We start from the raw sequence: 14,406 nt of genomic DNA, 5'->3' as shown, positions 1-14,406 counted from the left end.
ATAAATTTGTAATATATTGAGCAGTCCTATAAAGTTTTCAATCATTCAGTCTCCAGATGAATTTTAAAAGCACAAACTAAACATTTAAATTAAACATTCAACCACTCTGACATGTCTCTTCAACTTATTAATTGTTGTCAGTCAAGTTTTGTCTTTTTCAGCCTAAAAGATGAACTTCAGTGGTTTAAATATCTAAATACCAAAGCACCTTTAACATCACATCTAATGACCTAATTTCCCTCTGAGATCAATAAAGTTTTTAGAATTTGAATTGAATTGAACTGAAACACACTTTTCTGTTCACTTGACACTTGTGTTTTTCTCAACAAAAAACAGGCGGCATAGATAAAATCTATCTTTTAAAATTTATATAATTAAAGAAAAAAATCACTGCACTCAAAAACCTCTAATATCATCCCGTCACATTAAAACAACTGAAGCGTTTGATGCATTTAAGTGTAAATGAGGCATAAAGAAACAGTAATGAATGAGGAAGTAACACATTTTATTGCTGCACAGATCAAATTACACTTAACAAATGGTGCATTTTACAAAATAAATCAAACTCAAAATGCACATTTTTAGCCGTTTTAAATGCTAAATAAAGCAGAGAGGTTAAAGGTCCTCCTCCACCTGTCAGGTTCATTTTCATACGTCCTTATTTCAGGATTGTGCACCGTGAGAACTGCTGTTTGCTCAGGGAGGCAGACGTTCACACAGGATTAGATAACACTGGTTTAACTAATACAGGTTTGTGTGTGAAACGAAGTCAAGGAGAAAAACCGTTTCAGCAACTTTTTCTGTGTTTTTCATTGAAAGCATGAAGAGAATTTGAGTTATTTCCAACAGAAAAGCTTTTCTGTAAATAACAACCGTGACACTTTCTGTGGGTTTACCTGAACGACCCTCCTCCTCAGAGGGTCTCCTCTCTGGGGGCAAATATCAGACGTCAGTGCCAGACTCTGTAGGAATATGTCTGATATTTAGTTGACATGATGAGACACGAGAACAACCGAATATCAAACATATCAAACAGCCTCAGGCAGATCAGCAGGCCGGGCCGGGTCGGGTCGGGCTGGGTCGGGCCGGGCCGGGCCGAGCTGAGAAAACAAGAGAGACACAGTGAGTTGTGAAAATGATCAGAAACAGTCTGACTGGAACAACCTGTTCAGTGAAGAAACATCTCTGCTCATTTCAACCAGAAAATACCTCAGAGTCTTACCTCCCTTCACACGTCTTCATCACAGGTCACATCTGAAACACACAGACACACAACTTTGATTGTTTTGAAAAGTTTGTTAAAAAAAACAACAAAGTTGAACAGAAAGTGTCTCGTGGCTGAGGGAGTGTGTGTGAGCTGCTCAGGAACACAGCACTTATTTATACACCTCTGGACAGGCCGGGGTGCAGGAGTACCCAAAACCACACACACACACACACACACACACACACACACACACACACACACACACACACACACACACACACACACAAATGGTTAGTTCACCACACTGGGATAAGTGTTGCCAAGAAACACGCTCTCTGACTCCCAAAACACTGTAAGAATGCATTTTCAGATCCTCATAAGGGAAAAAAAAAATCTAGATATCAGAGAAACATTGGTCCACAGAAGATTAATTCTGATTGAAACGCCACTGCGTATCTGCTACAAAAGAACACCCACACCGTGGAAAAAACATGACATTTTATCCAGGAAGAAGATCTGTGCTCACAAATCAATATGAGGAGCTGAAACACAGCAAAATCCAAAAAAACAATASTGGAGAATTTACAGAGGAACAGAATGAAATCTGTTTTTTTTTTTTAATGCAACACAAACACCTACACACACTCTGTGAACCCATGTGTTATCCATCAGTGGTACTCAGAGCAGGGTTAGCTGGGGGGAATCTCTATTGATCTGTTTTTTTATTCCCAAAAAAAACATTGTAACAGTAAAAAGTCTGCTGTCCGATCCGTCTTTGGCACACTGAAACTGGTAACCATTAATCCTGCCTGTAAAGCCAGACAACAAGCCTTAAACACACACACGCAAGGAGAGCATGTAGTAAAAGTTTCTCTGTTGTTTGTCATTTCCAATCATCTTGTCAGGTTTGTTTTAAATAAATTGGAAGGTCAACGTATGAGTAGTTTTGCGCACAAACTGCAGTAAGTTTCATTTGGTTGCATCATAGTACTACAACTGCAAATAGTAACAAAAATAACATTGATAATGATGGATTATTTGTTTCTCAGATGAACAGAAGGCCTCAGATTACACTCAGAATAAAACATAAGAGAAAGCGTACTCCACCACATAAAACCTCACTATGCTGGACTATAGGGCTGGGTTTTAAAAAAATTAATTACCGGTAAATCGATCTGGATCGATTCTCATTCAAATTTGGCAGGGGTAGACATGAGGATTTTTTTCAGGTTGTCCGCTGGACAACCTGTTGACAAAATCTGGTTGTCCGCGAAACATTTTGGTTGTCTAAAAAAACAAAATCTCAATTAAAATGTAATTTAATAGGTAGCCTATATTGTTCTGTATACATAGCTTACTATATGCAAATGTTCTCAGTCTGCAGGTTAAGTCTCAGGAGCTGCTTGAGTAAAACTCCTCCTCATCCTCTTCGTTGAAATAGAGCAAAAATCAACATCTAACAACCATAAGCTTTCTGCTTACAGGACAAACATTTTAATCTAAATAGTAGTACAACCTACTGTCTACATGACATTATTAAAGCTACAGTTTAGTGTTCTTAGGACTGAAGACTTTCTGGATAAAGGGGATTTAAACAGCTCTTCTGTCATTTTAGTGTTTTCAACTGAGGAGCTTTGACGTATTTATTAAAAATAATTATACCACAAGAAGTTCTCTGCATAGAAAAAACAATTTATTTTTTACAGTTTTTTTTAACCAAACTGACAAGTTTCTCCACTAAAATTGTTGTGTAATGTAAATGCATTGAAACACCTGGTTAAATTTAGAAGATATTATGTTTAACTATAAGCACCTGAAGCTGACTCAGAGAACTCTGATTTTAGAGGAAAATCAAAGTCAAACGTAGAGACGCACTACTGTACGTAAACATCTGACTGAAACTGTTCTCCTCAGTATGTATAAATGTGTGAACGATGTCAGTTTAACAATATCATTTAGTTTTGTTACAAATTATTATTTTTTTTTTAATTTAAGAAACATCTTAATGTAATTCACAGTGATGGAATGTTGTAGCTGAAGTACCTTTTTTCTTTCTTTCTTTCTTTCTTTCTTCTTGTTAAGTTGTATTAAACAGAAGGTAACAGAAACATTACAAATATACAATTATCATACTCTCAAAAGAGTGCACCTCTTCTCCTGTAACCTTATTACAACCCTTCTTAATGATCAAGAAAATTATTCTTAAGTTTCTTAAAAAACTAATGTATACAACACTTTCTCTTGCAATTTGTTTTTAGTTTAAATCATTTGAAACTTGAGTTTGTTTCAAGATTAAACTCCAATTTACAAGTTTGCCCTTTATATTTACAATTTTACCAATGCATCAAGTTAGAATTAGTTTCTACTATTTGCAGAATTAGTTCCTTGAGAATGTGTTTTACATGAAAGTAAATGTGTTACTACATGATATCCTTAACTAATTTAAAAATCAATCAAACTGAATCGTTGTGAATCTGTTGTGATTTGGGAAATTTGAATCGATACCCAGCCAACTGGACTACATCAAATAGGAATAAATATAACACTTTCGTCGTGTTTGAGTTACAAAACATGACAGAATTAATTGCTTGACAAGCCTGTGACATGTATAACATTCAAATGTAAAAATGTAAAAAAAAAAAAGTAAAACATCTTCATTTTTAAGAAACTTGACATAGACATGATTTTACCCATTTTGTCCTCAAACCGGCATATTCTCTTTTGAACTTGGCTCAGCCAAAGTGAAACAGGAAGTGACAGAAGAAAACTCCAGTCTTTGTTTATTGAAACATTATTTGATCTCTTGACTCATCTCTCTGATAGTGACTCAAAATAATCTAAAGAAACATCAAATTATTCTCTACCCTCTGTGTTGTCAGACATTGTAGCAACATTCTGTTCACGTGAAGACATTCCCCTTTAACATCACTTCATATTACTTCACACAAATCTCAACTGTTCATCTCCGAGGTGAGATTTTATTATTATTTTTTTGCAATATCTTATCAATGTTATGTTTTCAAAAATGCACTCATACTTATTACAAGTTTGATGTGATGGGCACTTTAAACTTCCATCATAACTCATAAACGAGGAACTGGGACCACTTCCCTCACAGCCAAAGGCCATCAGCTTGTGATGGTGGAAAAAGTAATGCCTTTGGATAAAAGACACTCTGACATATGAATAGCACAAGACTATGCATTCAGTTTACCTCAGAAGTCAGACTCTCAACACCTGAATTAACCGTTCTCCAGGTACAAGGTGAAAAACCAGTGGGATTTATTAAGAGATATGTTCAGTGACCAGACTGACTACTTTCACAAGCCAGAAATAAAGGATCCCTCTGCATTTTAAGCATCAAACACTGTCACAATCTGTTCACTTAGAGGATGAATATTACTGTCTGATTTAATGAGATACAGACTAAACTGTAAACAGCTTATTATGGCTACTATTTTCACTTTRTATTTCTGAGGATGGTGTGCTGGAATTTCAGGTTAAACCTCCAACTTTCTCTCACTTTAAAGACAACCTGTCCACATGTCCCCCAGCTCAGACAGTGACTGCTGGAGACAATAGCTGCCTGCGACCCAGAAAGGAAATGTGGGTAAACATGGAAGGACAGAACTCCCACTTTGAAAGGCGTTCTACTTCATTTTTTCCTTCTTTACCAACTTCAGAGTACAAACGAAAGACAGATATAAAGGCAGTTAAAAAAGAAGGCTAGTGCTTTCACAACTAACCAGAAAGTGAAGAATTTTAATAGACAGACAGGTCTGAAACATTTTATTGAATAACTATTATTAAACACAGGACAAAAATCTCTCATTGAATCTTTTGCATATTCCAGGTAACTGTGTGCTGCTCTGTGATCATCATGTTTCCTGTGGAAAGTTATTGAAGCTGGACTTCATGCTTACACTACACGATGGAGGAAGACTGAAAAATAACAAGGAGGGTTGTGTGGAAAACAGCACCCTGATGTTTTACAGCTACGCTGTGACTCTGTTCACATGACGTTTCTACTGGGTGCAGATACAAAAATAAATCTAAGATCCAAGTGGTTTTTAGGGATGCACGATGACTCATTTTAAGAACTGATACAGATAACCAATAATAACTTTCTCCTTCTAATGGCCGATAACTAATAACATGCCAAGAGATAAGACTAGTCAAAAATGACTAAGATCATTACGTAACACCAAAACCAAGCGACACTGTAAATTATACTATTTGAAATGAACTCTTAACAAACATTTCTTAAAATATATCAAACAAATCAATTTCTCAAATGGCCATTTTTTAAAAAATAAGGCACATTAATTATAAAGAAAAAGACCTTTAACACTGATCTCAGATTTAAACAAAAGAGAAAAAAAGTCATTCCACAAGTTCAAAACAAATAATGCACTAACACAAGTTAGATTCAAAGTACACTTGTTTTTATTATTATTAATATATGATTTAAAACATTTTTCTACCTGAAACAGTGCTTCTGAGATAATAGTGCAGAAATGATAACCTGTCAATCAAAATGTGAATGCATTACGACTGCATCATGGAAGACACACAGAGAGCAGCAGCTTGGCATGGTAAACCGTGTCTAACAAGGAGATAAAAGCTTCGTTTTTTAGCGAGGGTGAACGGCGGCTTGTCATCATTTCCACCGTTAAATTGCTTGAGATCTGCTTCCTCTCTGGCAATTTTATTGGATTTATCAAAAGCTCCAGCAATGATCGAAGTCCAGACGAGTTCTTGAACGCTAGCTTGTTGTTGTTAGCATTTTAGCAGACAGACAGTGCTGCATTCAGGAGAAAAAGGACTTTACATGTTCTCAAATTGGGAGTAGTTGTTCCGATGTTTATAATTATAAAGTTTGTGTGTAACATACAGGGTTAATTGGTAAAATAATATTAATAATTCTTAAAATGACTGGTTGTTTTTCAGCACGGGGTATTCTAATTATTTTTCTAGTGAGAAAGTTGTTTACTCTGACGCAACTTGAATGTTGTTAGGGTCGTGTCAGACGGGAAGCAGCTCGACCAAAACGGATAAAAATAAACACGCATTCTCATCGCCGCGCAGGCAAACATGAACATATATTATCGGTTCTGTTTGTTGTCATATCGGACCGATAAGTATGATATCATAATTCCCTGATATCGGGCCGATAACTATCGTGCACCCCTAGTGGTTTTCCAAATGGACTTTCCAGTTTCTAAGCCACTAAATAGCAATAGATTTGCAGCCTTGACTATTTATATCTACAAATTTTGACTTATAACCAAAACAAAACATGCTTCAAGCAATCAGTTCAAGCAGGCACCACAATACTGAGATCGATGGTCCATCTGTCTAAAAACCTACTGTGCAGCCAGGCACCCTCTCCAAAGATCCTACCTAAAAGCCTGGTGGGTGCTGCAAAATAAAACTTTAAAATGTACTTTAAAACTGCTACAGCTCCTATGATTTAACTAATTCATTATGCTGATAAAAAAATTTAAAATAATCTTCAGATGCTAAAATGTGACAAAATGCGACAAAACTGGTCATCTTTTTTAATTAATCATAAGAAGCTCTTTTTTCACAGGAGCAGTCAGGACTTGCTGTGAATGAGAAACAGGAAAAGCGTGTGTGTGTGTGTCTAATAACATTACTGCTGGCTCAGTAAGCCACAGGAGTGCGACAATGATCCAACACACCCTGTAACTGAAGCAGTTAAATGGAACTGAGCCATCTAAATCCAGTCGCACAAAGGCAAACTTATCCACCTCCACCAAACAGTCAAAAAGGCACCCAGCCAACATTTTTATTCCAACCGCTCTCTGAAGCTTTGTGCTAAACTTTGCTACAAGGCTTAGATGGAAATGCACCTCGAGAGCTCTGCTGCTCCACTCTGAGGCACTTAGCTCTCCTCTGAAGGTGGCGGGACTGATTCCGACAAAACTCCTTGATGTCTTTAAAAGAGGAACACGCTCAGAACAGGTGCACACACAAAAATCATGAGGTGTCACAGACAAAATGACACGCACAGCTGGGTGCTGACACAGATAAACACAAACTTTTTCTAAAATGAACAGAAATTTGGGACGACTTCACCCAGAAACCTAACACAGAGGRTGAGCTCTGGTTCATGTGGAATAAAATATGAGTGTGTGAAACGATTTGAATAACAGCTAAACAGAGAAGCTTTCCTCCATTGTGTGAGTCAATTCTGATGATTTTAAACTAAACACAGGTCATTGTTGTAGCTCTGAAACAGACATCATGCAGTTTCTCTCAGTGGGATTCTTTTTTGTCACTTTTTATCTTACCTAAAAGCCCCGAGAGGAATATTATTTGGCTTCTGAAATGAACACATGTAGAGACTCAACATGCAGCCAAACACGAATGGACAGACAAACATTGTGTGTGCATAACTGTGTGTGACCTTTGTGCGCTGAGGCGGTTATTTGCATTAAAAGGGAGGGTTCTGGAAGAGCGAATAACTTAGGTAATACTTGGGTATTTCAGCATGCTGCGGCATGCTTGTTCTCAGTTCTCTCTCATACACACAACATCCTATCAGTCATGTTTGACAGCAGTGTGTTGTATGTGTGCGTGTGTAGTTTAGTAGTTTGTCTGTATCTGACAGGTTTATTACAGCAGGCTAGTGGTGCCTTGTGCATTCTCTTAAAGAGGCTGTTTTTTCACCTGGAGGATTCAATTAATCTGAGCAGGGACGTGTCCGAGCCACATCTCCTCTCCAACACACACACACACACACACACACATGTGCAAGGTTATGTGCCTTGAATGCATGATATAAACACACACTTGTCACAATAATTTAAACAGAAACACCAACCAAGCAGCATGGAAGACAAACTGATGCCAGCTCTACGTTATTCACACAAATGCTGACTGAGGCACGTTTTTGCTACATTGTGGGAACCAATTTCCAGAAAAAGACAGCCTTTGTGGGGACCGAATGTGCATCCTGGGGACCAATGTCCGGTCCCCACGGGTGCGGATGCTAATTTCGGGTGGGGGGTTAGGTTTAGGACCAAGTGTGAATTGAGTTAACGTTAGTTTTAGGGTAAATGGTTGGGATTAGGCTACACATTTACCAACAAAAATGAATGGAAGTCATTCCACAGTCCCCTAAGGGATATAAAAACAAACCTGTGTGCATGTGTGAGTAAAACTTTATGAAAGGACAACTGCAGGTTTACCACATTTATCTAACTCTATATGAAATATGCTGAGGTCAAGATAAATCTTTTCTTTTCTCTCCACAATCCCAGGGGAAAACCCTAGCCATAACTGAACTAAGCACAATCACATGCTCCAACATCCAATCCTCTCATCTGCACGCACGCACGCACGCACACACACACGCACACACACACACACACACACACACACACAGCTCGGCTCGGCTCAACCTTCCCCAGACAAAACATTGCTTTCCACCTTACAGATGGTACCCATTTAGCGCTCCTCTCCCATTTGTCTCGAGCAGTTTTCATCTGCCTCCATTGACCACTGTTCTCCAAACTCACCACAACACCCACATGTATATACAAGAGAAATGTTCCAAGGACTGACATTGTAGTCTCAGAAACTTCTGATCGCTGTGTCCAACATTTGCTATAATGCAACTATAAACACTTTGTTATCTTGCTATGACAATAATTCATTTATTTCATTTAAAACAAAAAAAATACATGCAATGCAACATTAGATTTGTTGGATTTAAAGCGACCTCTAGAGCCAGTAAAAAAAGCACTTAGCATTAAAACKGACACTCACAGTACAAGCTTTAATTATTTAATCTCAACACCYGAGTGCACAGTTCTGAATTCTTGATGCTTTGCATTCCACTATATGGTACACTCTGCTGCCACTGCAACAGTTCACAGTTTTAGGGGGGGGTGAAACCATCCCTGGCCTTGTCTCCGTGTTGTAACACGGCTGCTCTCAGAAGAAAAAAAGGACAACAGATGGCCTCCATCTGATGATGCAAACACCGGCAGACCTCCAGTAGACAGAGYACCATTTACAGGCCTTTTAGCATCGATAAACACAAACTATACCTCATCATATTCATAGAACTGGGTAGAATCTTGAATTGGGTGATGGGCAGATGRCCTAATTTGCTCCAGAATGCATGAGCTCAGCACCTCTAATGTGAGCAAACTATATGCAGCTTGACGAAGTGTTTAAAACAGATTAAAGCTGCTCCATAACACAAAATATTATAAACTCTCCTTGGGGTAAAGAGTTTAACCTGCAGCTGTAAACACTCAAGTCTCTTATTAAAGGCACCGACAACAAAAATGTAAAATAAATATCTTGAATTCCATGAAACAACAACGTCTTGACACTTTCGGTTGCACATTATGTCCAGCTCAATCACAGCAATTCAACTGGCACATCGTGAACACTTTGTAATTACTGGGTAATTATTACATAATAAGGCTGCAGAGTATTATTACGAATGTGGGACTGAGATCTCAATTGGTTTTGGTTAATGTAATGTGTGGGGATTTGATATRGAGGGCCGTCATAAAGCTAAACGACCTGTAACGTAAAGCGGTCTGTTTCAATGTGTGTGTGGTGGGAGGGATAGAAGAAGGTCAGCTTGTAGGTGTGATAAAATGAATCCTGTTTTCTTTTTTAAGGAGTGTTTAAACTCCACAGTTTGAGTGGTTGGGTCAAATCCACCAAACAGCACTCACCACACCCCTGGCTGTGATTCAACTATGTTCCACACGAGCATGTTGTCTGCACACACCACAAGCACTTTTCAGCTCATTTTACAGGAGGAGGGAAGGGGGAAACAAACAAACAAAAACAAAACACGGGAATATCACGTCATCTGAACTGAAACATGCCGCTGCAGAAGCGCGATTAAGTAAACACTGTATCCTAAATAAGATTACTGCCTGGGAATATTCAGAGGGCTGCAGGATCTGTTCGAACGGCAGCAATAAACTGCACCCTGGTACATCTCCCTGCCACAATACACCCATCAATCATCCCAACCCCACCACCACCCCTGCTGTGAGCCGATTTCATCTCTGACACCTTTTCATGTTTGTGTGTGAATAGAATGTGTGGGCTTTGTCAGGGTGTCAAATTAACGCTTCATCAGATGCTATGCCCTTTGAACACTAGAAACCCTGCGCATCTCGCTCCAAAGTTATCCAAAAGTGGAAAATTGTTATTTTTATTACTGCCTTTGTAGCTTGTACGTTGGAGAGAAACCAGATAAAGTGTATTGGCAGTAAAACAGGCTTGCTTCTTACTCCAACATGATAGTTTTACAGAACAGTCTGCAAACATGTAGAGCAATTTTCCTATCTGAAAAATGTTTATTTAAGGCTCTTTAAACACAAACAGACATTAGGAYAGTATGCGACATACCTGCATGTGTGCATGATGGAAGTTTACAAACCCGCTTTATTTAAATGTTCTCAGGGTTTTCAGACAGACACTGATGGGTTAAACACGTTTGCTTCAACAGAAACACTGCTGTAATAATCCACATGCAATCAAAGCCCTATTACCACCTGACCCTCACACACTGCTGCAACAACAGCTCCACCACAACACTGTTTTTTCCCTCAGTGTGTGTGTGTGTGTGTGTGGGGGGGGGGGAAATAGCCAAGTAATTTTCCGCTACTGAGAATCCTTTACATGATCCGACACATGTCCCAAAAAAGCCTTTAAAAAAGGCCTTTCATCCGCATGAAATCCTAAACTGTCTTCTCATGCAACTGCATCAGAGCTGTGTCCGCGTATGGAAAAGCACAAAAACTGAGCGCGTTTTAAGTTAATATATGAAACTGTCGTGCATTTCAGCAGTCAAACATCGAGCTTACTTACCGTGGTGTGGATGTAGGTTGACGGCCGAAGACAAATATTTCCCGGAGTGGAGAGGCGGCGGGTGGCTCGCACCCAAGTGGCCGGGCGAGGGAGGGATCCTCCCGGCCGCGGCCGCTGCTCCGAGTCGGTGAGTCTCCATCGCGAGCCCCGACAACAGCGGAGGAGGGACGTGGACGGATCGAGAAGAACCGAAATCTCTGCCATCCATTATCCACAGAGGGGAAAGTTCGTTCGGATAGTATTCCGCAGGAACGAAAAATAGCCAGTTTGGGGCTATAATAGTAATATTAATGTCTTTAGTTTCCCACCAGGCGATTCGGACTCCTTTTCAGCCATGCTGCTGACCTAAAAAAAAAACAACAACAACGAGAAATAATGACTCGATAAGAACCGAGCATAAGACTAACCTGGTTAAAGAGAGTTCATAGTTTTAGGATTGGTCGTTTTTAGCGAAAAAGGCGAGCCGTGTGAGCAATGACGCAGTTTAAAAAAAAACACCAAAAACTAGCTCAGCACTGAACCTTTAGCTGGACTTTGTGAAGACCCCTCATCAGCTGCCCCCGATAAACTCTTTAAAATACTTATATTTGTTGTTTTTTTTAATAATTTCTTGAATGCAGCACGCCGCCCCGAGTCTGTGAACCGAGCGTTCAGCCGCTGTGGAGCTTCGCTACCCGGGGAGAGAGCCGGGAGGAGCGGCCGAGCAGCTGCTCCCGCTGCCCGCCATTAAAACATCCCCGGACCCCGCGATGAAACCCACCCCGAAAATACCCCGTTTTAATCATTTATCCCCTCCTTTCCGAGCTCATATAAGAACGACGGAGTGGATGCGTGTAAACCAATACACCATAAATACTGGAGGAGCATCAAATATAAATTTCAAACAGGTTAAAAATAAATAAAGGTGAAAAAAAAAAGRCTGCGTCATTAATCAGCGGAGTTTGCGGTGTTCTGCTGCCCGCACATGTAACCCTGGGGGGGTTACTTTACCATTTGGACCTCGGTGCAGCCCAGAAACCAGAACCCGAACAGCATAAACTGCATAATAATACCCAATATGCATGAATCCGCATTAAGATATGCGTTTTAAATCATAAAACTTGATTTTTTTTTTACATTAACTTGAAGCAAAAAAATCTTTAAACACTTAAAAGAAAAAAGGTGTGCGCAGAAGTACTTAAAACTACAAAAACAATATAAAAAGTTCGTTTAAAAAGTGTTAAAATACAAGCAATTTATATTTTCTTAGTTTTATACATGGTATGGTTTTAGGTTAATATTAAATGGATAACATTTTACAGGATATATCATTAAGGCTGGGAAAAAACATACAGGTAGTCATATAAAATCTGGCGAGATGTGAGGAAAAGGTTCAGAAAACACAATAAATGTTTGTTTTTTTCCCTATAGAAAAACAGAGGATAATGTTGCCTTTAATGGCTCTGAAAGTGACTCGGAAAAGTAAGCTACGCTGATGGTCTTCGGCCGAGCCGTGCTCCCCTGCGGCACGGGGAGAGGGACGGCAGCGGGCGGAGGAGCTCCGCATATCAGCCACGTTTCAAACTTTTTTTTTCCCACGGCTCCATTAAAGACACGCAGAAACTTTTCGCAAAAGGAAACCTCTTGAAAGTCCGTGTAAGCTAGCCCGCTAAAAACAAACACTTCGAACTTAAAAAACCTCCGCGCCCTTTTTTTCCTCCTATTTTTCTTTTTACTCGTTAACGTCCCGAAAATAATAAGGTTTAAAGAATAGTTGACCTTTTTTTTTTTTTAGCGAAGAAGAGTAAAAAAATTTTATATCAGCCCTATTGCGCTTACTTCACTGGTGAGAAATGTCGAAGAGGAAGCTAAAAWTGCCAGCGTTTCTCCAAAAATCCATCTAGGCTGCTGATAAAACTGGAGTAGTCCATGTCGATCTGGTCCGAAGGTAAACTGGGGAATAACTGGAAGGAGAGAGAGAGAGAGAGACAGAGAGAGAGGGGGGCAGGCCCTACTCAGCAATGAAACGCAGCATTGTTTCACAAGCCCCACCCCTTCCTCCACTACCGCAAACCCTTACATTTGATTGGCTGAACGCACGTGTCAATCACGTCAACTCTCCAGCGTATAAAAAAGAAAAAAACAACAACGCGCTCTGGCCACTCTCCAACAGCATAAAACCAATTATGGAGCAAGGAGGCTGAGCAGTTTCAAGGTTCCCATCTCCCTTCAAGACTGAACGATCAAAACAAGCAAAAAGAAGGGTCCTCTTTAAAAAAAAGTGCGTGTTTAAAGGAATAGTTCAGCTATTTTAAGATGGATTATGTGAAAAAGATAATAACATGCTTGTTCCAGAGCTATTTTAACAGCCTTATTATGACAAGACTGAGGATTTCATTCAAATGCTATTTAATGAATATTTACACCACAATTAGTTTTATAGTTGTCCTGACAAAAATATGAAATTCATGTCATGTGATCTGTTAATGCTTTGTGTTGGGAGTGATTCTCAGCTACTACCACACCAAGTTTTAGTTCAATATTTGTAAAACACGTTATTTTTGTGTTTAATAACATCAGTTAGCTGTGGCAGCCAATGCGCATTGGGCCTATTCCAAAGGTTAATCAGTTGCATCAGTTTCATTAATCCATTCATATATGAGATATTTTGCTTACAGGACAGACTTCATTGCCTGTTTTTACATTTTGAAGTCAGACAATAACTATAGCAGTACCTCTTCAAARTGAGATTGTTTCAAAGAGCTATCTACAACAGGTAAGATATTATAACTCTTCCAATCTCACGTTAATATGACTGAAGTACCCCCTTAAAGCCAGTGAGCCCCCACCCTTTAGATCCTGCAAACTGCAGGTGAGGRGCAGAATGTAGGTTATGTGCATGCAGTAAACCTTAAAATATCCCATCAGCAGTACAGGTCCTTAACGTGGACTTCAGCTATCACCAAGAAGGAGTGAATCATTAATTTGGCTACAGTAATGAATTACTTTCTCTGAGTTTACTTCCTGTTTACCGTCCAGAAAACCTGGAAATAAAAACTCAGAGTTAACAATAGTGGGAGTTCTGACACTGTGGTTTCCCTTTTTTAAATTTATTTTCAGTTTATGTTGTTTGTTTTTTGACAGGTAAAATATATGATATACAGTACAGTTGGCTCATTTGGGAGATGAGCTACAGATTTTTAATCTAATATTTATCTTTATTAATATTTTACCCTCTAGATTCACACTGAAATTTCTTAAATTCATTGAAAAACATCCTTCTCTTTTATGTTTGCTATTTTCTCTTTTTACTTTTTAGCTGTTATTTTGATTATTTTTGCTAG

General features: G+C 39.0%; 1 protein-coding gene across 1 annotated transcript in view; it reads right to left on the bottom strand.

Annotated features, from left to right (window-relative positions):
* The window catches only part of LOC106535352 (trinucleotide repeat-containing gene 18 protein), a gene marked incomplete at its 3' end in the record, with an annotated part of 34,789 nt that extends 21,763 nt beyond the window's left edge, over nucleotides 1-13,026 (bottom strand). The window contains 2 exon segments of the mRNA XM_014032345.1: nucleotides 11,084-11,428; nucleotides 12,902-13,026. Coding sequence (XP_013887799.1) covers nucleotides 11,084-11,291 — 208 coding nt within the window.
* Nucleotides 13,027-14,406: the final 1,380 nt, after the last annotated feature.

This window comes from Austrofundulus limnaeus, unplaced genomic scaffold, assembly GCF_001266775.1.
Source record: "Austrofundulus limnaeus strain Quisiro unplaced genomic scaffold, Austrofundulus_limnaeus-1.0 Scaffold1424, whole genome shotgun sequence".
NCBI classification, from domain to species: domain Eukaryota; kingdom Metazoa; phylum Chordata; class Actinopteri; order Cyprinodontiformes; family Rivulidae; genus Austrofundulus; species Austrofundulus limnaeus.
This window is presented reverse-complemented; position numbering and strand designations above follow the sequence as displayed.